At 45.1% G+C, this 26,049-nt stretch overlaps 3 protein-coding genes across 3 annotated transcripts in view; 1 reads left to right on the forward strand and 2 right to left on the reverse strand.

Moving 5' to 3' along the window:
• Positions 1 to 5,623: 5,623 nt before the first annotated feature.
• On the reverse strand, positions 5,624 to 14,739 carry LOC123368577 (acyl-coenzyme A thioesterase 5-like). The gene is made up of 3 exons (XM_045013469.1): positions 13,971 to 14,739; positions 9,708 to 9,910; positions 5,624 to 9,270 (listed from the first exon to the last, which is right to left on the reverse strand). The coding sequence occupies exons 1-3, from the start codon at positions 14,530 to 14,532 to the stop codon at positions 8,695 to 8,697; spliced, it is 1,341 nt and encodes a 446-aa protein (XP_044869404.1). The 5' UTR covers positions 14,533 to 14,739; the 3' UTR covers positions 5,624 to 8,694.
• Positions 14,740 to 16,066: 1,327 nt separating this feature from the next.
• LOC123368575 (acyl-coenzyme A thioesterase 1-like) lies at positions 16,067 to 24,809 on the reverse strand. Its single transcript, XM_045013468.1, has 3 exons — positions 24,218 to 24,809; positions 19,921 to 20,123; positions 16,067 to 17,181 (listed from the first exon to the last, which is right to left on the reverse strand). Exons 1-3 carry the CDS (start codon positions 24,807 to 24,809, stop codon positions 16,579 to 16,581), a joined length of 1,398 nt encoding a protein of 465 aa, XP_044869403.1. The 3' UTR covers positions 16,067 to 16,578.
• Positions 24,803 to 26,049, forward strand: part of HEATR4 (HEAT repeat containing 4) — a 57,506-nt gene continuing 56,259 nt past the window's right edge. The window contains exon 1 of the mRNA XM_045013452.1: positions 24,803 to 24,888. Within this exon, the coding sequence (XP_044869387.1) occupies positions 24,803 to 24,888 (86 nt within the window). The remainder of the gene's footprint in view (positions 24,889 to 26,049) is intronic.

Consider the following 26,049-nt stretch of genomic DNA (forward strand, 5'->3'; position numbering starts at 1 on the left):
ACGCACGGTGGTACGGTAGGTCACCGCGGCTGCGTGCGTGGTGCTACGCTGCGCTGGGGGGGGCGGGGGCCGCTGGCACGGATGGGGGCTAGGAGGGGCAGCAGCATGGCTGGGGGGTGGCACAGCTGGGTGGGGGCTGCAAGAGGGGCTGGGGGGTGGCATAGCAGGCCTGGGGGTGAGGAGGGATTGTGGGGGGCTGTGTAATAGTTATCCTAGCCTGGGGCGGCGGTGGTGCCGCCCGTCCCGGGGCTGTGCGGGGAGCAGAGATATGGCTGGGGGGTGTGTGTGTGTGTGGGTGCGAGGCAGCATGGTTGTGTTTGTTGGTCGATTGCTGCCTGGTTTAGGATTTGTGAGGCGGGAGGGGCGTGGTACAGCTGGGTGCTGGTTTGGGGCTGCCTGCCGGTGCTGCGGGTGGGTGGGGGTGTGTGTGTGTGTGGATCGTGCCCTGCGATGCTGACCCTCCGCTCCCGGAGGGGAGGGGCATAGTGGGCCCCGGTGACTCTCTGGCGCGTCTCCCCCATGGGTCTGCTGTCCCCTGACACTGGTGGGGATCCCTGCGATGGGTTCAGTCACAGAGATCCCCTTGGGACAGTCTCCTGATGTGCTGAAATTAGCTCGGAGCCCCAAGAAACCTTAATTTGTTTTGGTCAATTAGGGTTAGCTCATTATCTGGTTCAAAATAAAGATCATGAAAATTGACTATCTTTTGTTATCCTGGTTATCACTGCAGCAAAAATTTGGTATTTTCTGTCAAGTATCAGAGGGGTAGCTGTATTAGTCTGGTTCTGTAGAAGCAGCAAAGAATCCTGTGGCACCTTATAGACTAACAGACGTTTTGCAGCATGAGCTTTTGTGGGTGAATACCCACTTCTTCGGATGCACCCATGAAAGCTCATGCTCCAAAACGTCTGTTAGTCTATAAGGTGCCACAGGATTCTTTGCTGCTGGTATTTTCTGTGTCATTTTTTAAGTTTGTATTTTTAAAGTAAAGTTTAGTTGTTAACTAAAGTTAATTTAAAAAAAATAAGTTTTACTTTCTTTCGTTTGATGAATAAAAATAATGTTCTTTATGACTGAGTATCCACTAAGTGTTTGCCTTTAAAAAAAAAAAAAAATTCCCTAGGGTGCACACCCTAATGAAATATGCTGCACATGCCTATGCTAGGACCATAGACAACTGAAACCTAGGAGGGAAGTAGACATTTAAGTCCATAACCGACTCTGGGACAACTGACAACTCCACAACCAGCATAAGCTGAGAGGCACTTTCTGTCAACTCCACAGACAAAAGACTGGAGACAGGGCTGGCTTTAGGCCGATTCGCCCAATTCCCTGGAATCGGGCCCCGTGCCTTAGGTGCCTTTTAATTATTTTTTTTTTACTCACCCAGCGGCAGTTCACTCCCGGGGTCTTCGGCGGCGGGAGGGGTCCACTCTGGGTCTTCCACAGCACCGAAGGACCCCCCTGCCGCCGAAGTGCCACTGACGCCCCGGACCACAGCCGGGTATTCGAATTGGGCCCCGCAGTTAATAAAGCCGGCCCTGAGTGGAGACAAACTTTCTCTCAGCAGGCATGCTACTATTCTCAACAGACAAACAGTTTGGGATTTCCTTTCCCTTGTCCCATCACACATGGTTGTTCACAGATAACTGCTTGGAAATTGAGGTAGCTCCCTCCATAGGCGAGTCATTACCTAACAGACACAGGAACATTTCCTTCATTGTCACAACTCTTCACACTTGTAACAGGTAAGGCATAGAGATGTAGTAAGATGAGGCCCTGAAACATAAACCCTTATCAGAGGCTCAGTATGAGGCCTGAACTAAAGTAATGGTCAAGACTTTGCTAACATAAAGCAAAGTTAAGCTGTGAGCCCTGCTCACAGAAGCTGGCAAGGAAAGGGCTGATACTGCAAAAAGAGACATACCTAAAAGGTACTAGACACCAGATATCAGAACATTTGCATACTTGTACACTCCACTCAGATAAGAAGGAACAGGCTGACCCATCCCAATGACAGGGCCAAAAGGGTAATATGATGGATAGAGTTGTTTTGTTCAAACCAACATGTACCAGGTGAGAGGCGGCACCTTGCTCCGTAGAGGGGCTGCACCTCAGTACGTCAGGAGTGATGTGTAACTTGTTTGTACCTCTGTATAAGAATGCATCCCTGAGTGGATGTCTTTGTCCAGCCTAGGGGGCAGTGGAAAGTTCCGCCACTGACTGAGTTGAGTCCATTGCCAGGGGGCACATATGTACTGGCTATCAGCACCTTAGCAGCACCTTGGACTTAGTTTACCCAGGAGCTGGAGACTGTGTTTCTCTTCGACAATAAACCTGGCCAATATGCCTTCGTACCTTACTAGAGTCTGTGGTCAGTGGGGGTTCTCTTGGGATCTGCTCTGTCAGCTATCTGTGCAGAGCTGGGGCAGCACACAGAGGGAACACATGCACGCAGCTGATTGATATCAACATTGAACAGAGCGGAGCACCACACAGGTAGCATCTGACAACAAGAGATACTCCTGTTTCACTAACCTTGCCTTCCCAAATTGTTGATTAGACGAAGCTGCCTACGCCCCCTAAATGTTCTTTGCCTTTCTCTCCCTTATCCCAGCACCCCTGGTTGACTACAGACATAACTACTGGGAGAGTGGGAAGGCTTCCTTAACAGGCAAGTTGCCACTCCCAACAGACAAACAATTGGAGACAGTGGGTACGGCTACACTTGCAGCTGTACAGCGCTGAGAGTTAAACCTGTCTTCGTACAGCTGAGGAGGGAAAGCACTGCAGTCTGTCCACACTGAAAGCTACCAGTGCACTGTCATGGCCACATTTGCAGCATCTGCAGCGGCATTGAGAGTGGTGCATTATGGGCAGCTATCCCAGCATTCAAGTGGCTGCAACATGCTTTTCAAAAGGGGTGGGGTGGAGTGTAACAGGGAGCATGGGGGAGAGAGTGTGTGGATTTTTGGAGCCAACACTGTGTCAGCAGCTGCCTTGCAAGTTCTGACCCCTCCCCCACCCCTCTCTCACTGAAAGCAAACAGCAGCTGTTTGTTTGTTTCCTCACAGACCAGATAAGCAGCTGCTGCCGAAATGGACTCCCCCCCTACGGCTTCTCTCCTCAAGCCCCCTCCCTCCCCCTTTCTTCAAGCAAACACTAGCTGTGGGTGTTCCAAAGGGAGCCCCCCCTGCCTCTGCTCATTCACAGCAAACAGGAGCTGTGTTTGTTTTTTTGATAAGCAGCTCCCCAAGTTCACAACAAAACAAAGAGAGGCATCACAACAAAACAAAGAGCAGAACCTTCACTTAAAAGGATTATGGGAAGCTTCTGGAGGTCAGTCACAGCGTACTAAGATGATTCCCTGTTTACACTGGTGCCCCAGAGCAGCAGCAGCAGTGCAATACTCTTTATTCCTCTCGGGGAGCTGGAGTACAGGCAGCGCTGTAGCCACAGAAATACAGTGCTGTATGTGCCTTGCCAGTGTGGACGGTGAGTGACTTACAGTGCTGTTGGTGGCTTTATTGTGCTGTAACTCTCATGTGTAGCCAAGGCCAGTGTCTCCCTCAACAGATAAACAGCTGTTTACCACAAACAGTGGTTCATCATACTGAGTTACTTTAAGCAAATTATTTCTATTTTATTCTGGCCCGCTTGCACAAGCTTTACTTGTCAGCATTCCATCACCCACAAAAAAATCTGCCCTTCCCTTCCTCAGTTAGGTCTTTAATGTGACTATTAACTTTAATCTGCTCTAAAGAAATATTTTCCTGAGCAGTGAGTTCTTCCTGTGCTTCATCTAATTCCACATTCATTTGAGATATTAGATGGACAATCAGAAATTCCTTCTACTTATAAACTGCTTTTCTGCACAAACAGCTATTTCCACAATCTCAAGGTCAGAGATACTCTCTTCCTTGCCATAGCATACCTGGTTAAACACAGGCAGACACACACACACCCCTCTTTCACAAATCTCCCTGTTAGTTAAGATAACACAGAAGATTCACATTCATACTTATTAGTATTCCAAAGAGAAGAGGTTTGTTTTTATTTTTTAACCAACACAAATTTAAAGGGGCATTATGAACTTAAAAAAACTAATTTTCTGAAAATTGTTTGCCTATTTTAACTGATTACAGTTCATATTAATGTAAGGGAGAGTTTAGAGCATTTTCTTTTTGCTACTTCTCCAGTTAGTTTACTTTGTTTAAGCTTTTGCATCTCTCTTGTCTGTCTCCAGACCAAGGTAACACAGCATCAGGAGCGGCAGCCCACAGCATGTAATTGTCCCAGGTACTGGGTGGGGGCTTGAAGAAAACTCCTAGATATTGAACCTGGTCCTGCTGCCGACTACACCTGGAGAAGGGTTACATACATTTATGTGGACTTATGATTACTAAAAAAAACCAACCCATGGAATTTGTATAAAAACACCTCCTCTGAAATGGGTTGGGCTTGTTCTGAAATGTAGTGCTGCTTTTTTTTTTTTTCTTGTGAGATTTGGCATCACTCATTGTACATGCACAGCGTGTTGTGGAATACCAGGTATTGTCTTTCCAGTTCTCCTCCGCTGTGCTCTGTGGTGAGTGTGCAATGGATGTCAGATGGCTGCTGTCTGCCCATCCTGATAGGCCCTGTGCACTTTGCTGGGTCCCCTTCACTTTGCCACTTGCAGCTGCTCTGGGGCACAGGCTAGCGATGCCCCACCCAGCTTGGCTGACATCACTACCGTGTCTAGTGACCAAGACAGGATGCTGGCAGATATGGCTGTTGGGTTGGCAGCAGTTTCAGGTGCTGCGTCTTAAAGTGGGTAGAAATGAGAGGACAGGGCTCTCTGTCTGGTAATACATGTGCTGCCCGTGACAGACTGACTCATTCAGGCACACAGCATATTACAGCCCCATGCACTTGCTCTAAACAAATGGTGCCTACATGGGATCCTTATAAATGCTGGTACCTCGGAAAGTGACTTTTGGTTTCTCTATGGGGGAGGCATGCAAGTCTCCTACTTCAGCTCTTTTGCTGCAGCAGAATTTGATGGTTTGGTGACATTCTCTCTGCATGTCATCACTTCAAAAGTATATAGGTTAGAGTACCCTATTGTCATGCAAGTTCAGCGTCTCTAGTGGTTAATATGGTAATACTTTCAAGTGCTCTGAACATGAACTGCACTGAGAGACATCTAACAGTAAACGGATATCTTAAACTGACGAGTAAAGCTCATCTCAATAAAAATCAACCATTGTAACATAGATGAAGTAGTACAGAAACTAGGGACCTTTGCTTGGATCCCCCAGAATCTTCTGAGGCAGAAAGCAAGATGGATTCGTGTAAGTTTGGAAGGATCTGGAAAGTAGGAAATCTCTGCGAAAGGGAACAGAACTGTAACTGAGGCAGTGTTATCTTGGGCTGGAGACTGACGAGAGATGCAGAAGCTCCAAGAAGTATGAACTGCCTCATTCATCTCTGGAGCCTCATGGGGATAAAATTCATATCATTTAACTATTTCACTGCTGACCATTTTAGCAGAAACATATGTGGTATAGGTTCATGGGCAGAGTACCTTCACTTCCTCATCCCCACAAACCTTTGTTTTAAAAGAAGAAAACACTTTAGCAACACATTTTAGAAATTTATTGTAAGCTATTCATGAAAACAGGCAAAAAGATAAAATATTGCAAATAAAGTCAGTTGACACAAACAAGCTCCATCATCCCACTTGCAAATGAACAAATCACTAGTAATTTGTTGAACAAACCTCCTTATTTGGATCAATGTAGTTTATTTGTCAGACTGCATAACCATCAGCTGAGTTGATATGACACCTTGGGATTGATTTTGCTCCCTTTTGAAGTCAATAGGAATTTGGCCACTAACTTCAGCAGAGCTGAAGCAGGATACTTATGGCATTATCAACCTAGTGAAAGGGTTGAACCATAGCCACTCTTGCACATAATGAGATTCTGAAACAATTCTGCAACTCCAATATTAATTTACCTTGATCTAGGGATCCCAAAATCCCTGATCATGCATTTGTTACCCAGACACTACTTCCACTGAAATTCTTTGGGAGTTTTTCCTGAGTAAAGAATGTAGACTCAGGGCCTAAAAATAAGGTCTTAAATATGGCCATAACCAGGCACACTGTTTTAAGGCATACTGTATGTTTATAATGGTATTCCATCTGCAGTGTAAACAAAATGCATTTTAGAATGTGAGTTTTTGTAAATTAATAAAATTTAATTGTATAAACAACCAATTTGCTACAGATCATTGTGTGTGTTCTTTGGTCATTGGTATCTTCTGAGTGTGAGATGTATTTACACAATCAAATTGCAGTATTAAGTGCTTTTAGGTTTTTTCCTTCTCCCCTTTGAAAAATCTGAACAATTTAAAAAAAATAAAGCAGCAGCCTAATTTCTACACAATATTACATGTTTTAATATTTGGTTTTCCTGCCCAATTACTGTTTTTAAAATTTAAAATGAAATTGTAAAGGATTTTGCTTTATGAATAAAGTGAGGGCATTTTAAACCACCCGTTTTTTTTCTTTTTTTTTTTTTTACAACTGTTGACATTGGCTTTTTGATAATTAATGAAAAATGTGATATTCATTTAAAATTAGAGAAATCTAACAATACCTACATTCAGAATCTATTTATACATGAACCCAGAAGTTTGATCGGACTTGTACCTCTAACTGGCCCAGTTTGACTAGAATTGCACTGGATTTTAGAAACCTGTCCCAGGAACTTGCAGTAGTGGATCTGCATAGGTAAGATGACACCATGGAGATGCAGTGGGCAACAAAACAGGCTGGCAGGGAGCACTACCCAACCTAAGGCAATCAGGCATCTGGCTCCAATTGGTGGAGGTACATGTGAGAAGGGGGGTTAGAAAGTGCAGACATGGGAAACCAGTGGACAACCTCTCCTTCTCTGGTCACAACCTGGAGTAGCTTTGGTGAAGAGGAAGTAACATAAGTGCAGGAAGCACTACTGTGCTTATCAGAGCTGGCTGCAGGCCTGTGCTACTGTTACTTATTTTCAGGGAAGGTTTAGGCACCAAAGCCCTCTGCAACACCCATTCAACCATAACCAAGCACCAGCATGCTGACAGCAGACCAAAAAAGGGAAGGGAGTGTCCATAACACTATATAAAAGTCAAGGTCACAAGCCAAAGCTCCATTTCCTCTTGGGCAGCTCTTTTAAGCTGCTCTGACAACAGGGACCCTGGAAAGGGAATTGTGCTGGCAGTGGCACTTGGGAGCCAGACTTCCAGCACTACCACTATTTCAGAGGACTAGCTGAGGTCTGAAATATTAAAGAAGAAATTGTAATTCCTTTCCCTGAAGATGAGGGGAGGGGGCAGGCCTCATATGCAGGCAAGAGGGGAGGCACTAGCCTAAAATTAATCAAACAATCCCCTGCCAGGTGTGGGCACAATTGCTCCCTCATTCCTGGGCAGGTACAGGAGAATTATCCTAGGATTTTTTCATTTTTGATTGTCTGATACTTAAGCAGGATCCTGTTTACGACAGCCATTTAACATGTGACTCTACTGCCTTCTGTTGGCCAGGCTCCCTCCATCATTTCAAATCATCCATCTGCTCCTCCGCTCCCCTCAATAGTGGTTATCAGTATCAGCCATTCAATATCCAATGGCTACTGACGGCCACTATCCATTACTAGGCAATTTCAAAAACTGGCTTCCTCACATCCCTCATTTATCAACAGTCATTACTACTTTAAAAACAGGCAGTTAGAAGACTGAACTGCAGGAAGAAAGAAGAAAATATATCAATGCATGTAACAAAACTGCATTTAATCAAGCTATCCAGTGGAACTGTAATATCCACTAGCCAAGTATTAGAGCCTATGACACCACGGATAGAGATGAGTCCCTCTTGAATACCCAACTAGTAAATCATTTCTGGCACTACCCCTCTCACTAGCAGGCATTGAAAACACTTCATCTTTCTTCTCTGCAACCAATTGGCTGTGTGAGGAGCCATTGGCTGTGTTTGCTGAAAGCTGATAACCAACATCAAGATGTTAGACACATGTATCCAGGTATGCACCCCAGATAAAATTGAAATAGAAAAGATTTCCAAAGCAGGCAGAGCAAACAGTTACAGCTTTAAAATAGAGTGCTCTGTGGGGACACATCTAGTGGAAGACATCTGGGCTGAACTAGCTGGATTCAAGTCCCAAAGGGTGAGCCAAACATGTCCAGCTCACAGGGCATAGCTGTTACAAAATCTTATCTTGGGCTGCCATCATTCCACTAGGTGCAGGACAGTCTCCTCGACTGCCATTCTCTGCAGGCCTGGCCAGGTTGCTGGCTCCTTTACATGCTGTAAGCGAGGGGACTTCTACCACCTTCCTTGGGTGATTATTTCCCAGTCTAAAGTGATCTTGGCATCAGGAAACTTTTATTAACATGAACCCTGAAGTTTTCCATTATTCCATTTCTCCTCAATACTCCTAGTTATAGCCCCTTCCACCACTTTAAACCAATCCTCACCCATCTCCATGTTTACACCTGCCACTGAGTTGTCATTTGATTAAGAAATGCATATTTAACTTTTCCATCTTTCTAAGTCCGTCCCTCCAGTCCTCTACTCCCTTAGGTGGCTCATCTCTCAGCTCCTTGCAATTTAGTGTCAGCTTTCAGGTAGTGAGATGTTCATCCCAAATGTAAGTGCAGAAACTCCTGGATCTTCCCCCAGGAGTGTTCCTGTGCATGGGCATGGGCTCTTCTCTCTCCACCACCCAGAATGGGCAACCCTAGGACACAGTCCAGGGCTACTGAGCAAAATGGCAAAAAGGGTGGATCGATTCGGTGGCCTGCTCCTGGATAACTCAAGAGTTTAAAGTTGTCCTTCCCATGTTGGCGCAGGCGCTCAATTGCCATCTTGGCAAATAAAGAGCTCTTCCAATTGCGATCATCTTCTCCTACCACCAAGAGAAAATGACCTTCTGCTTCTTCTATGGGGATGAGGCAGTGGGAATTAGCTGGATCCATTGGGTCATCCAGAGCGTCAAAAATATCAAACACACCTGTCTCAGAAATGCTGATTTTGCTCATGTCAAAGCGCAGCCCAGGCAGAGTCAACTCACCATAGTGAAGAGCAGCGACTGTATTGGAGCTACAGCCAGAGATACAGACAGCAGCCACCACCTGTGGCAGGAAAGTAATCATGGAAAATGCCAGTTCTGCCCCTTTCCCTGTCCCGATTACTCCAATCCCTGGCCCTTTCACCTGCAGATAAAAAGAGGGAGAAAGGGAGTGGCGGCAAAGAGAAGCACATGCATTGATGAGACTGACATCAAATATGTTTAGAGTGGATTCTTCCAGGAACACTGTACAAAATTAAGTTCCTGTTGGAAAATTACAAATGGGAACTGTTAATGCAGACCAGGATCATAATCCTGTTTCCCCTGTTTGTGTCCGATTTTTCAGAGAACACAAAAGGTGCCACCTCAGGTAAAATATTGTGAATTCTTGCACTCTAGGGTATAACCATTCAGACCTGGCCAGCAGAAATTACTATTTCCTAGAGTACCACGGAAATTAATGTACTATTGTTCTTCCCCCCCCCGACACACATTGCTACCAACACAGAACTGTAGATGAGTCTTCGCTCCAATCCCCACATCCAAACAAATGTGTCTACAGGAATTTCTCATTACACTCACCTTTGGGTGACGCTGTAGAAATCTAGCTGCCTCCTCAAAGTATTCGAGGTGCAAATCCTTCATGACAGAGGGCAGGTCCTCAAAGTCAAAATAGGGCAGAGAAAGAGCAGCAAAGCCATGGGTGGCTAGGAGACTGGATCTGAACTCAATCAATCCACCTTCATCACCAAACATGTCGATCACTCCTGGAAAGGGGCCGTCCCCTACAAAAAGAACAACAATATTGTTATCAGGCCAAGATATTAGAGGGAATATATTAAAGAATGAACTGCAAAATACAGTAGCACAATTAATAGAAAACTTTTTATTACCTTTCCACTGGCAAGATATTATCAGTACTAGTGATATTTCCCATTTCAGCTATATGGTACACCTGCTCAAACAAGTAAACATACTTTTTAACTGCACCCATAGGTGCTTTCCAAAGGCTTTGCCTTCTCATCCTGAAGAAGCAGCTCATATGCTATGCCAATGTGTTGTTGCAGCCAGTCTCGTTGGCCCAGATCCTCAAAAGTATTTAGGCAATCAATGGAAGTTAGGAGCTTGAATGCCTTTGTGGATCTGGGTCACAATTACTGCATAATGGTATGCATTTATTTTCTAGTCATGTTGCTAGCATCGTAGAGAGTGGATACCTGATGAGTTTAGACCAGGGGTAGGCAACCTATGGCACGTGTGCCAAAGGTGGCACACAAGCTGATTTTCAGTGGCTCTCACACTGCCCGGGTCCTGGCCACTGATCCAGGGGGCTCTGCATTTTAATTTAATTTTAAATGAAGCTTCTTAAACATTTTAAAAACCTTATTTACTTTACATACAATAGTTTAGTTATAGACTTATAGAGACCGTCTGAAAACATTCAAATGTATTACTGGCATACTAAACCTTAAATTAGAGTGAATAAATGAAGACTCGGCACACCACTTCTGAAAGGTTGCCGACCCCTAGTTTAGACTTTGGCCTAGGGTTTGAGAATACTGTCCCCTGGATCTGTGAGAAGCACAAGCTATCTTTGTATTTTTCTGACTGGCCATCAAATGGCATGGTTGATCCATTCAAATCCAGGTTGCTGCAATGATCTACAGTTGAGAGAGGGAACAGGTCTATTCTCATGTGAATGCATTTTAACATAATGCACTGATGGAAGAAAAGACCTCTTGGCTCTTAAGGAATTTTGGAAATGGAAGTGCAGAGCAAGATTCATTAGACTACTGAACAGTGAAGCTCCATTGCTTAGAACATTTAAAATTAGACAAGCACTGAAAATATATTGTAAGGAAAAATCAGGCAGTGCAAGGGCTGGACTAGATGAGCTAGTTCTCTTTTTCATTTCCAGCATCTGTGATTCTAACAGTTCTCACTTTTCCTCAGCAATAAAGTTATTCATAAAAGCAGCAGATTGAAATGGAAATCACTGAGCAGTTTCATTGCTGCTACTATCAGCCCTTTGAGCAGCTGTGAAACAGAATAGAATGTCAATCTACTGCTTGAAGAATGAGGACTCAAACATAAAGAGCTACTGCTCTACAGATGTTTCCCCTTGAACCTCCCCCCTATGTTTTATAGTAGTCTCTTGCTAGTAAAGTTAGTTGCCTAACAGAAGTCTAATTCATTTTAAGGTAATGTATTCTGTCCAACTCTTCTGGAATTCTCACAGTGCAAGCCATGGGTAATCACAGAAGCCTTAATAGAAGCTTAAAAAAAAAAAGCTAAGTTGTAGGTGGCTTCTAACCAAAAGGGACATTTTTTTTTAGGTTGCATGAGAGGAATGCAGCAGGATAACGGCAAATTTACATAGCTTCTGGCCCAAAATTACAGGCCAAGATTTTCATAAATGGGAGCCATAACTGAGGCTCCTGAGGCCTATATAAACGTCCTGACTTTCTGAAATGCTGAGCACAAAGCAGCTCTCTGACTCAAACATTAATTTTACTGTAACTTTAATGGGAGTTTCTGAGTGCTCAGTTCTTTTGAAAGTCAGGCCACTTAGGGAAATTGACCAGAATAGCTATTCCAGTATAGCTCTCTGTGTGGCCACTCTATTCCAGAATAAGTCTTTTGATTCCAAAATTATTACACTGATTTGGATACACACTAATTATTCTGGAATAAAGTGACTATTATTCCATAATGGTGTCCTCACAGGGAACTGTGTCAGTCAATTTGCCTGTGTAGACAAGCCCTCATATAGGTATTTAAGTATGGAATTAGGAGCCTAAATTCAGGCATCAATTTATGAAAATCTTGGCCATGGATTTCTTTAAAGAAAGCACAGGTTGCAGATGGAATCTGCTTTGGCCCTGATAAGTGTCAGTAGACTGGGTTGTGTACCAAACTGAATGGAACACAACTCAAAACAAAATATATTTATCTCCAGTTTTATTGATAGCAGCAAAGAAACATATAGCTCTTCTTCAGTTAGAGAAAGAATTGCCAATTTACCACATACAGACTGCAGAAAATACAGGAAAAAAAACAAGAATCTTAGGTCCTGATCTTGCTCAAATTTAATTCAATGGCAAAAAAAAAAATCATGATTGCAATGGGCAAAATTGGGGCTTTAATGAATTATACCCTACCATTGACGACAGCAGGACAAATTGCAAGAGAGGCAGACCTTTTTATAAAATGTGTATCTGACCTCCTTGCTCCATCTGGGTGCAGAAAATGAGGAATCAAAATAGAATAGTAAACCTGTACATTTGGATGTAGTTTTCAGGAGGGCTGGCAAACATTTTGCCTCTGCTTCTGTGAGCAAGTGTTAAATGCAAGATTTTTCCTATTCCATAATGGTACTAATGACAAATTTAATAAAAACAGAAGTTAAAGATGAAGTGTGTCTTGTGAAATATAACAGACTGTTCCTATTGGGAGGGAAGATGAAGGATATAGTAAAACATTTTAGATGCATTAAAAGTTTTTGTATTATACATTTTGGAAACTCTTGAAGGTCTGAGTATATGACTAAGATACTCCATTGCCACTGCTTGTGACTGAGGGTATTATATAATTCAAGCAAAAGTACTATCTAGGCTACATATGGTAGCATCACAAAACAGGAATGTTTAAAGAGACAAATTTAGTTCTAGGTTGCAGACTTGTGGCTACCACTAAGTTCAGTGGAAACCCTGTGCATGCCTGTAAAGTGGATGTGGCTCTTAGCAAAATACCCTGGTTTCAATTGGTGAATCGAGAGTGCTGACTAAGGGCCTCCAAAGTCCATTCAGATCAATCTGAGTCTTTCTGCTGATTTCAATGGACCTTGGATCACCCTCTAAATTAACCAGAGATCATGATCTAGGCCTCAATCTAGCAAAATACTTCCTTTATAGTATAAAATGCATGTATTTGCTATAATCTCTTCAGATGGCCTGCATATTTATATGCATTTAATGAAGAGAAGAGTCCGATAGGGCACAATCCTACTCCCACTGGAATGCATGGGGGATTTTCCCCTGATTAGCATGGTAAAAGAAGTGGGCCCATAACTATCTCCAGTTAAGAAGAAAACATGACTTCTCACTAATTCAATCACCCTTCTACAAATTTTGGGAACTCCACCACACTTTACCTTACTTCAGAGTTATGGGGAATCCCAGATGCAGATAGATCAGCTCATCACTCCATAACAACCGCCTTTCTCTTGCTCCGTTATGCATTAATAAATTGTCATCTTTTGCTTTTACCACTATTATAATAAACATCTAAGATACACAGCAGGATTATTTATACTAATATATATCACAGGTTAGTCCTTTTCATTTTCAGCATTCATCTTATTGTGAACTTAAAAAAAATAAAAGGTAAACTATTGCTGCAGTGTGTGTGTGTGTGTGAGGACATGGACTATTTTACAGTCCTGTTTTGTGCAAACAGAAATCCTGTGTGATTGTCCTCAGATAAATTATATTTTGCACTTATATCATGTCGTCCAATTATTTAAATCAGCTTTTTGGAATAACCATAAAGGCTTCAGAGCAATTTCTAGACTATTTTTACATAATGAAAGGCCCAATCTTATAAACCTCTATTGAACTCTGAGTCAGGAAAAATATGCTTTCACTCTCCCACAGCCACACTAATCAGGTGAGATAGAACTTTGCATAACAATACTTCGCACGTAGAAGCACCTTTCTGTCAGTGGATGTCAAAGCCCTTTACAGAGGCGAGTGATTGTCATCATCCCACTTTACACGTAAGAAAAGGGAAGCCGCCGGAGATTCAATGCCTCAGCCCACAAAAGGCAGAGCTTCCCTCACTCACCTGAGGGTAGGAACAGGCTGCCTCTCACGCTGCCCTCTTTCAGCCTAATCCTTCGCACACCGGGGGCAGTGAACCATCTCTCCACATTGGCCTTGGCTAGGACCTGCCCCGGGATGGTGCCAGGAGGACTGTGCCCTTGGTGGACTGACACCTCCACCTTCATGGGGGTCTTAATCTGCTTCGGCACGAGCCTCTGGTAGGGTCTCTCCATGCGGGCAGGGGAGAGGCTCCAGAACAGCCCCATGGGCTCCACCCCAGTGTAGTCCCCTCCCTGGGAGGCGTCCCTGGACAGATCCACCTCCCCGCGGCTGTCCGCCAGGTAGTGGGCGCAGGAGTCGAAGAGGCAGCCCTGCTCGTTCGCCACGAGTCCCCTCAGCGTCACTCGCTGCCCCGGGGCGAGCCCCAGCACCTTGGTCGCCACCGGCTCGTCCGCCAGCCCCGCCGCGGGCTCCACGGCCACGGTCGCTGCCCCCCTGCTGCCGGAGCGCGGCCCCGGGGGCCGGCACTGTCTGGGAGGCCGCAAGCAGGCGGCCCAGGCCCTGGCTGTGGCCACTCGCCACATGGCGGGCAAGGGCAACCCCGCTCGCCGCCCCTCTCCGCGCTACCAGCCACGGGGGGCCCGGAGCCGGGCACTACGCGCCAGCGCCTGCCTCGCTGCGGCCAGGCCGGGAGCCCTCAAGGGCGGCCTCAATCGATCGCAGAGACACAGCGCCGTCTCCGTAGCAGAGGCTCTTCCAGGGAAGCCGCTTCCTGCAGCTGGGGGCGGGGGGGAGTGAGAAGGAGAAGACTGGGTGAAGCCGCAGCCTAGATAAGCCGCCGGACGGGGCGGGAAGATCTTCGGGGGGAGGTTAAAAAAGAGAAGGAAAAATCGCTCCCAACCAGGCGTCCCGAGTAACCGACCACCTCCACAACTGCTAGGAGCTTAGGAACAGTGTTAATTTGTGCCCACGCTGAGCCCAGCCACCGCTAGGCTTGACATTTCATAGCTCTGGTACCTCCAGGCTTGCCACGTCCGAAATTAAAGAAAAAAAATGGAGACCCTGCATATATTTCATTGCAAATTAAGCACTGCTAAAGCAACCCCGCCCCCTCAGGTCACGGCTACATTACAAGATTATGTTGACCTGAGAGGTCAGTATACAGCTGCCACAGTTATTACATCACTTGTGTGTGCGCAGTATTAGCTCCTTGTGTTGGCAGCATACGTCCTCAGCAGCAGTACTTGAATTGATTGTATTGTCAGGGTGGGGCACTGTGAGGAAGCTCCTGAAAGCCATTAACAGTATCTCTAGTGGTTATAGACACTTCTGCTCCATCTCCCCGAGCCTGGCCCCTTATATTTCTATCTCCCCTGCTTCCATTTCCTCCCACAGATTGTGTTCTCTTCTCATCCCTCCGCATTTGAGCAACTCAGGCTGCACCTTCCTTTCCCTCTACCCAGCCAAGGCTCCAGCGGGGGGTGGGGGGGGGGTGTCACTGAGATCAAAAGAGCAAAACTCCCTGCTCTCTGTACTGGTGTTTAGTGCTACAGCAGGCAGGAGGAGCAATTTCAGGAAAAGTCCTGCTCAGCCTATGTAATCTTGGAATGGATCATGCTCAGTCTGGTCAGCAAGAGGAGCTGTATGGGGAAGGGGTGTGCTCATTGCAGAGAGAATCTTTAAAGATTAATACTGTCAGCCTCTAACAAACCTCTAATGAGCATGTGCAAACTTCAATTTCTAGAGGTTTATAATTTAGCTAAATTGGGCAGATTTTTACAAATCAACATGATACTAAGGTGATCCACCTGCCAAATTTTGAGTCCCTGCTCCAAACCCCTGAGGCACTACAACTTCTGAATAAAGTAGTTGTAATATTTTAAACACAGGAAAACCAAAAATTTCCCTACTCTTTCTTGAAAATGGCTGACCCATTTTTGCTGAAACAAAATCAGACTGAGGCAGATGACTAGCACAGAAAATTTCAGTCCAAACAGTTTAAGTCTGGCAAAGTTACAATCAGTTGAATATAGGGCCTTATAATGGAATATGTTAGGCAACCTTAACCTGTGTCGCTGCCAGCACTTCCTATAGTACAACTGCACAAAAATCCTCAAATATGTATTTATTTAATTTTAATGATAATGAAAAAAAATCTCCATAAAGCACTGAGCTGGTCTTACAGTTAATCAATTTTAGCTTGGATTTGAAAGGCACTGGATCTTGAAACTTATCAAACCAACAAACAGTTTAGGTAAATTTAATTCAGAAGTAATAGATGATATTTCAATTCAGTTGCTTATAATTCGAGCCATGAGACTAGAATGAGAATCATATGTAATGGCTAAATCCCCCCCCCCCCCCCCAGTAGGCTCTACTGTGCACGAATCCTCAACTGGTGGGGTGTGACTTGCAAGTGGGTCATGTCCCATGGGCTGAGAAAACAGAAAACCCTCTGGTCCTCTAAGGTCCAGCAGCAACCTGGGCAGTGGAGAGGAGGAACAAAAAAATTCAGCTTAAAGATTTATTCACTCAAATTCCCTTTCATACTCACTGAAAGATTCTTTTACCCAAGTAAACTTTAACAACTAGTAATTTTATCTGTAAAATGCCCTTTATAGCCAGATGTGTCACAGATTGCCTCTTACACATTGTTTACCACTGAGGTGTTTGTGGAAGAAGGCTTGGATTTTCTGCCAAGCATCCACTTGTGCCACAGAATGAGCTTTGGGCTCACCTCCCCAGATCACAGGGCTGCCAACCAACAGGTGCATTGAGGCTGAGCACATTGGGTAAAAGGGGGGTTCAATATAATGCCCTGCTCCAGGGTAACAGACTATCTCAGGCTTTTCCTTCCCATGAGCCTGCAAACGATTGGAGGCTTCAGTGGCAAAGAATTCACTCTTCCAGTTATGATCATCTTTGCCAACAATGAACAGGAAGTGCCCCTCAGCCTTCTCCAGTGGGATAAAGCTTTGACGGTCAGGCCCCTCTAGTGGGTTATTCAAGACATCCACAATATCTGCAATCCCAGATTTGTCAATCTTGATGCGCTTCTGATTGATGCCAAGAGGTGGAATGGTGATATCCTTGTAACGAAGCACTGCACCCACATTGGCCACAGAGCCATTGATGGTGACCGTGGCAGTAATGCCTTTTAAGAAGGAAGCCATGGAGATACATAGGTCACCACCTTTGGAGATTCCAAGTAACCCAATTCCAGGACCTTTAACCTGAGTGGGAGAGAAAGAGAGTTCATTAGCACTGAATGGAAATTAATAATCTCACATTTCTATAGAGATCCAAATGGATAAAAGGGCTCAAACTCTGGTAACTGTATGAACTTAATAGAAATCTATTCACCCTCTAGTGAATGCTGCCACATCTGGAGTAGGGTAGAGTGACTGTTTTTACATTGCGAATTGATGGTATTATAGATAACTCCTAGGAGAAAAGCCACTTACTGAATCAGCAATAATCTTTCCTGTAGTAGCCTAGGTTTTCCTTTAATTCTTCCATCCATGTATTAGCTCAGTCCAATTCTGCATAGTTTATGAGATCACAGCTTGAGGAATGGCTTCGACCTCACTTCTAATTATAACTCACCGAGGGGGTCCCTTGCATTTTAGCTGGGTTTGAGCTTACTCTCAACAACAAAAAAACAAAACCTTGCAAACAGATATACACATTTTAAAACAGCTGTATTCTAGGTTGTTTTCAGATCTAGTGTGTTAGGGGAAGAGGAGGACATCTGTACTGAATATTAATTCCCAGATAGAAACTATGATAAACTGGTGTTAAGATTGAGTATGTATTGGTATTTTAAAGAAAAAGCATTTCAGCAATGCTGTTGGACCCACTGGACATGTGTGTTATACTTCCTCCACTGTGCCTAAGGGAAAGAGGATACAAGTTGTTTACAACTCCCAGCTATGGAACCTGGCTCTTTTGCTCACTCAGTAGATAGATTTGTGCTTAGAACTCTGGAGGTCCCCAGCTGAATCCTGGTGTCAAGTAAGATGTCTGTTGTCACACTAATTATCCTCACACCAAGTATTTCAAGCCCAGGAAATTCAGAATTAGTGTTCTACTTAAAGAAATCCAAACATATTAAGATATAGTAAAACACAGTTAAGGCACCCAAACAACTTTAACTCCAGCCTATATTGATGCAATACAATAACCATACAATTATAATTAGTGTACAATTGGGATTGCAGCCCCAGATGAGAGTAAACCAATTTTTAAAGATACTGTACATTCAATTTGTCCTCCTTCATGCTGGTCGTTGGTGGAAGCCACCCATGACCGGTTCTAGGGGTAGGTAAGAGGGGCAGTTCTTCCAGGGGGCGCTGGCACAGATTGGCTTTTTTTCCCTCCACTCCAATTGGTTGGCCGTTTTTGCTTTGCTGATTGGTTGGCCTTCTCCCCCGCCCCCTCCTTTCTCAGCTGCTTAGGAGAATGCTGTCCAGGGTGGAAAACAATGTGAAAGCAGCTTGGCTTCACTCTCACTGGGAAAATGAGAGAGGGCAGCTATTTTGAAAGAGGCCAGTTCTTCATGCAATTCTATGTAGAACATCATTATTATTTTACTGCCATTGAAGGAGAAATGTTCAGTTAATAATAATGCTAAAAATTAACATTAATCCCGAGGATGTTTCTTCAACTGTAGCTGATGCACAAAATTTCAGTGAGTTTTAACTATTCAGAAAGTTTGAAGAGTCCACATTATTCTATTAAGATAATTGGTCATAGAAAAAGAATTCTTAAAAGGGCCCATTTTAATTATTTTTTTATCTCAAACTACTCACAATGTACTTGTAAAGAAAGAAATTTATAAGAATTTACTCAAAGAATAAGTGCTGTAATTTTGGGAAGGATACACTGTAATCTTCAAATACCGGTAGTTGAATCCCTGCTTTTAGTGCAAAATACTCAACCATAACTATGGAACTGTGACTGGTGCTTCCAGTGTACTTTCCTATATAGTTTCCCATTTATAAATGCAAATTCATTACAGTCAAAAACAGCATGATTTTGGAGATAGATGAAATCCTTTACAAATATTTTAACCGGGTTGGCTAATTCCATAATGATTCCAGAGTGCTCATCAAGTGTAAGACACTCAAATATGAACACTTAACTAAAGACTGTGCTATAGTTTACTAAGATTACTCTCCTTCACCACCTGTTTCACCACTAGCTGCAACTCCACTGGCTTCAAAGAACTGGAAGTAGGGGTAAAATTATGCAGGGCCTTCAAAGGATGAAGGGCATGGAACTTTAACATGATATAAAATATAATGGGGGAGGGAGGCACTGACAGCCTTCAAAGAGGGTGGGGCATCCTGTGCTCAGTATGGTGGGAGAGAAAGGGGATTTTACCAATAGACTTTTGGGTAGATTAGAGTGGATCTAGTGGTTGTGGCTATTATAAATTGTACAAAGACAAGGCCTCAAAATATCCATCACCAGGTACTGGAAACAAATGCAGTCCCAGAATACAAAATTTTAACATTTAGTAGTGACCATAACATCTTCTTAAACTAAGAGGCAATAACATAGTATTTGTGGACTTCCTTGAGCTGTGGATCACAGAAGCTTGCCATGCATAAAAATACTCTGTCATGGCCAATCTACAGAAAAAATAAAACAACCCCCCCCTCTTGAAAGCTCGAGAATCTCCAGCAACAGCCCTCAAAACGAAAACAGACAACTTCAGTAGAATTTGATAATAATGTGTAGGTGGGTGAGTTTGGGGGGTGTCAGTAAGACACCACCCAGGAAATCGTACCAGCTAAAATGCAAAGCTCAAATGGACCAGTCATAGAAGATTACCAATACAAGTTGTTTACAATGGACTTTGATAGAGATGAGATTTTAAGCACAGCAGCAGTGTATCAAATATTGCTTTACAACAGCATTATGATGAGAGATCCCTGTATCATGGGAACACCCATGAATAAACTGACCTGTGAGTGTTGCAACATATAGTTCACAGCTTCCTCAAAATACTCTAGATGGAATTCCTTCATATCTTTGGGGAGATCTTCATAGCTATAGTAAGCCAGAGCCAGTGTGGCAAAGCCATGATTGGCCAGCAGGCTTGCCCTATATTCAGGAAGTCCCCCTCCAGTACCATATATGTCAATGATTCCAGGAAAGGGGCCATCTTCTGTAGGAGACCAAATAAAGGGATGCAATTAGCTCAAAATTCTTCCTTTACATTCCAAATTTCAAACCATTTGGACCTACCTTACACTAAAATGATTTTTAAGAAAAACTACAAGATTAAGGTTCACTAGGCTCTCCATAAACTCCTAAATACTTCAGAGATTAGACTAGAAAACCTGCTATACCATGTGCCAGTCTGGATAATAATACATATTCTTGCAATTACTGAAGAAACCAAGGATTATTTGACAAGCCATTATTGTTTGCGATTTCCCCTACATGTCTATCTTATGATTTAGGTGCCAGAAATCTTTATTATTCAACAAAATTTAACAAAGAGAAAAAAAAATTCAACCGCATCACAGACACAAGTCTCCAATTCCTTTAAACCTTCATCAGTCTCTCAGTTTGACTCCACCTTGCCCCATCCTTAGAGAAGGCCTTAGAAACAGGTGGTTCTTGCAATGGGTCCTGCAGATAATCAAATCTAAGATTTAGTGCACCAAGGCAGAAGACAAGTTTCAGAGTCTTGGACTTCACTGAGAACACGTTGTTACCTTCCTTTTATAATCAGGTGGTGAGTGTTAGCTGGAGTCCCTCATGTGTTATTAAATATTAACTTTTATCATTTTTGTATGTTAAACACTCTTAATTCTATTACATGCCTTTTTATTCTGTGTATCTATTTATAGCCCTACATATATTTATGAATGAATGAATGAATGAATGTCCAGAGACAATAGCCCTCGAACAACTAAAAGTGTCTACAGAAGTATGTTATAAACGAAACTGGATGATTGATAAGGGATATTTGTTATTGCACATGTTTTCTGTAATGGATTAAATAAGGATACATTGAAAGACGTTTATAAACTCAGTAAGAACTGCTGGTTGTCACAGCTCTCAGTAATAATGACCAAATTAGAATTCCCTTTGGCTTATCGATCCAGTAACCTAAAGATACCATAAAAGAAATCCCATAAGTAATTAGGTACAATGAAAATGTCAAAACAGAACACATAGTGCAATTAATCATGGGAAAGTATTTTCCCTCCAAAAAGGAGTTTCTTTGTCTCACACTCTGTAAAGGGACAGAGGTTTGGGGACTTGGATTGGGAACGAACACTGCCAGCATTCCACTGGGTACACAGTCAGGAAGGGACCAAATTACCTTCTCTTCACCATCTTTGGGGTGATAAAGTATGTCTTCCTGTATTCTGTGTAGTGCTGTACTAATCTCCGATTGTTAATCTTTGATTAAATAATTCTATTTGAGCCTATTTGACACATTTCAAATTATTAAATTCAAAGTCACAACACATTCCTGCAGCGGCCATGGTACAACATGGGAAGAGTTGGTATCTTATATACTCTGTATCCAAACCATTAAGTACAGCCCTACACAGAAAGACCTGTATTCAGATAATTTTGATGTTAGATAAATTTCTGGATATCACTGGTGAGGTCTGCATGCGAAAGAAAAGGATGCAGTCTTCTCATCAAGTATAAATGATTAAAAAGTGGACTTGACTAACATTGATCCCTTAGGCACATTAAGAGCAACTGTAGGCTTCAGAAAGGCCCCAAAGTTAAGAATCTGAGAAATAAAGAGTGAACGTACCCCACTAGTCAAGGCTGCTAATATAATTTCTGGCACTGTCTTGGCTTGATTGAGTTTCAGTCCATCCCTCATCTTTGCCAGAGTCTATGTTAATCATGGCCTAAGATACTTCACCAAACTAACAAGTTAAAAGAGATGTAAATACACCTCTAACTCGATATAACGCCATCCTCGGGAGCCAAAAAATCTTATCACGTTATAGGTGAAGCCACATTATATTGAACTTGCCTTGATCCACCGGAGTGCGCAGTCCCCCCCGAAACACTGCTTTACCGCGTTATATCCGAAATCATGTTATATCGGGTCGCGTTATATCGGGGTAGAGGTGTATATAGAAAACTAGTTATTGAAGACATAGCTCAACCATCTTTATCGCCCCTACTTCCTCGCTAACCTCCCAAACAGCTCCATTGTTGAGCAAGAAGGATAATGAACTAGAGTCCCCCTCCCCGGATGTGACAGCCCTCAAGCATATGAGCAATTTTCCCTTTCGGAACTTGGCTTGCAGAAAGTAAGGAACGCAGCCTGAGAATCATTACAAAAGTCTGCAAATGTATTGACAGTTTGTGATCAAAAGCATTCAGGTTCACTGACAGATTTAAGAGATTCAGCATAGACACCTTTAGGAGCCAAGCCAACCCCATAATGGCTGTTTCATACTATGTCCAGGTCAGAAAAGTCAGTTAGGCCTGGATCCACAAAGGGCCTTAGTTGTTGCAATCCCTATCTTTTAGTACTTTGAAAAGTTACTGAAATCCACAAAGCTTGAGTTAGGTGCCTAGACTCAATGAATAGGAGAGACAGGAACCTTAGAAAGTAATCTTCAAAAGCCAGCACACAAGGAGGGGAGCCATGTAAGTTAGCCAATGGGAGATGTGACAAGAGGTGTGTATCCTAAGTACAACCCCTTTCAGGGAATTAGGTGCCTATGTCCACTAGTCCTCCACAGCTGGGAACACCTTTCTTGGAGTTAGGCCATGTTGGTGCCTAACCTCTTTCTTGCAAGCAGTTTGGATGCTTGCCTACTTCCACTCAAAATGGCACAGGGGAGGAGGAGAAGGTGGACTCCCTTGTAACTGTTAGCCCAGTGGTTATTATACTCATCAGGACGTGGGACAACCTGGTTCAATTCCTCTCTCTGCTTGTCGAGGTGAAGGGACTGGAGCAGGAGTTTTATCTCATCTCAGGGGAGTGCCCTAACCATTGGACTATAGAATGATTCTCTCTCTGGACCAATTAATATTTAAAGGCTTTGACAAGAGAGACTAAGACCAACCTGCATCAGAATATCCCATAGTTCAGCAGTCCCCAAACTTTTGAGGGTCATGCCCCACCTTACTCCTGTCCGTGCTCCCGCAGAAGCTGGGGCCAGAAGCAGGGCCATGGCTCGGAGTAGGTGGGGGAGGATGGACCCGGACAGGGTTAAGGGGGCTGAGGCTGCAGCTGGGGATGGGAGCCAGGGACACAGCTGGGGGGCGGGACTGGAGCAGAGCTGAGGGTGATGAGGGGAAGAGCTGGGTGGCGCTCCCTCCCCGCCCTCTGGGGGCTAGCTCAGACCTCACCAGACTGTTCTCCACACACCCCTAGGGACCTCGGGTGGGTTTTGGGGTGTGAGGGCCCTCTTTCTCTCTCCACCTCTCCTGTCCCCTGCTGGGACATCCTGCCCGGCTGGGGCAGCCCTCCTTGGTGCCCGCCCTTCAGACGTTACAGTCACAAGTAAAGGTAAATGCCCCACATGAGGACCTCTGCCATAGTCAGTGGTTAGGACACTCAGAGAGATGACAGATCCCCATTCAAATCCCTTATCAGACAGAAGGGTGAACTGAACCAGGGTCTCCGACATCTTAGGTGAGAACCCACAGGATAAAGGTGACCACTACTGCTGTCGCCACCACCACCTTCCTTCCCCATTGTTTTGTGTAGAGTTAGCTATGCTCACGGTATGGAGTGAGTGAAGTTATGAAGGTGTTTGGAGGACTGCATCCTTGGCTCAACCTCATTGGTCCTTAGATACTATAGTGATGGGTGTGTCCCCTCGGTTAGGGGCTCCGTGGGCCACAGGGCAGTTACTGTGCTACTCTCTGAGAGCCCTGGGGTGTATGAAGATGTATTTTGGAAGCTGAAAACTCCTCTGTGTGTGGTGTTTATACTAATGTGGAATGGAGGACTGAGGTCTAGTGAAGTGACATTATGTGAGGTTTTGCGGGAGGGGGGCGGGAGCTCTGCTTCTGGACGCGGGAGGGGGGCTGCACTTTAATGCGAAGCCCGTTTTGGAATGGTTCTGGGCCAGTCGCTTTTGGCGCGGGGCAGGGTTGTGTGTAACATTCAGCAGCAGGGACTCAGTCTGGAAATGAGGCGGGAAATCCCGACGCCCTGTGGAACGCGCGACTCAGCCGGCTGAGGGGCCGCGCCCTGCCCGGCTGCCGGTGGAAGCCCCGAGGAGGGAGGCGTAGGGGCAGTAGCCGGTTACTCACCAGGAGGCAGGAAGAGTGTGGCCCGGATCCTCCCCTCTCGCACCAGGATTCTCCTCACCCCGTCCCGCAGGAAGCCCCGCTCGTGGGCACCCCTGGCCAGCAGCCGGCTGGGGAGGGGCCCGTGGCCCTCGAACACCTCCAGCTCCAGGCAGAAGGGGCTCTGCACATCCCGCTTCACCAGCCGCCGGAAGGGTTTCTGCGGCTGAAGGGACCAGAGCAGCCCCATGGGCTCCAGGCCGGAGAAGCTGCCTCCCGGCAGCGCCGGGGAGCTGGTGAGGTCCAGCTCCCCGCTGCTCTCTGCCTGGTAGCGGGCGCAGGACTGGAAGAGCTCGCCCGCCTCGTCCTGCAGAGACAGGCGGAGAGTGACCGCCTGTTGCGGGCACAGCCCCTGCACCGCGATGGCCAGCGGCTCATCGAACAGGCTGCGTTGGGCGGGCGAGAACTGAACACTGGGCGCCATGGAGGAGGAGGCGGCGGCTCCTAGTGCCCGGGCTGGGCTGCGCCTGAGCAAGCGGTGGCGGGATCGGAGCAGCAACGTCTGCGCCCACAACGTACCAGCCCCGCGGAGCCTGCCCCGTGCGGCTAATGCCATCGTGCGGGTTCAGGCCGCCCCGCCCGCCGCGCGGGGGAACTGACACGCCGACCACCTTCCGCCCAGGGGGTGCGCTTGGGTGAGTGCTGGGGAGGCGGGGACTGGCTCTAGTGTAGCACTGGCGGCCCTTCCTCCTTCCTCTCTACGCTGAGAAAGAGCCAGTAGGAAGGAGGAGTTGTGTTGGTCACAACAGGATCTTTCTTTTACAACTGGGCCCCCTGCGACCCTTGGCTCTGAAACCTGTTGTTTATTTCTCTTCCGGTTGTTGTGGTACCATGTCATTCTGATCTGTTCTGACTTACATTGCATTATTTTCTTTCTTTCCTTTTACCAAATGTGTCAAAAGTTTTGTTTTAAAGTGTGTTATAGTATTAAAAATGAATTAACATAAGTAGTTTAAATACTGAATTAAATGTGTCCTTTGAAAAGGTCTTTATACAATGTAGTAAGGCTTTGGCTACACTCGAGAGTTACAGCGCAATAAAGCCACCCACAACGCTGTACCTCACTCCCCATCCACACTGGCAAGGCAGGTACAGCGCTGCTGGTATTCCACCTCCCCCAGAGGAATAACAGCTGTTGCGTAGTGGATGAGACACTCCTGCTCCAGTGTAAATGGGGAGTAACATTATTATGCACTCTCAGCACCCCAAAAACCCACTCTTTTTCCCATGCTCCCTGTCACACACACCCCCCTTTTGAAAAGCTCGTTGCAGCCACTTGAATGCTGGGATAGCTGCCCATAATGCACCGCTCCAATGCAGCTGCAAATGTGGCCACGACAGTGTGCTGTCAGCTGACAGTGTGGACAGACTGCAGCACTTTCCCTACTCAGCTGTGTGAAGACAGGTTTAACTCACAGCGCTGTACAGCTGCAAGTGTAGCCATACCCTAAGTAACTACACCTCATTGTTTCTTGCCCCTCTGACACATTCCAAATTGTGAGCGCTTCCTAGGGAAAGATCAATAGAGGTAATTTCTCCTGAGAGAGTCCGTCTGCATTTGTGGTTATGGAGATACTGAAAAAGTGTCAGGACGTTCTGAAAATTGTTTTGAATTTGATTGGTGCAGGGAAGGAGAGGAGGAGGGGCAGGAAAGCACGCTGGGGGAAGAAGCGGGGGATGGGGGAGCTTGGCTGCTGGCAGGACCAAGCTTCTGCCTCCTGCCCCCGCAGGAGAGAGCGGTGGGGCTGAGTGGGGCCGGGACCCTGGCACGTGGCAGGTAGCGTGCCATTAAAAAT

Source organism: Mauremys mutica, chromosome 4 (genome assembly GCF_020497125.1).
Source record: "Mauremys mutica isolate MM-2020 ecotype Southern chromosome 4, ASM2049712v1, whole genome shotgun sequence".
Classification (NCBI taxonomy): domain Eukaryota; kingdom Metazoa; phylum Chordata; order Testudines; family Geoemydidae; genus Mauremys; species Mauremys mutica.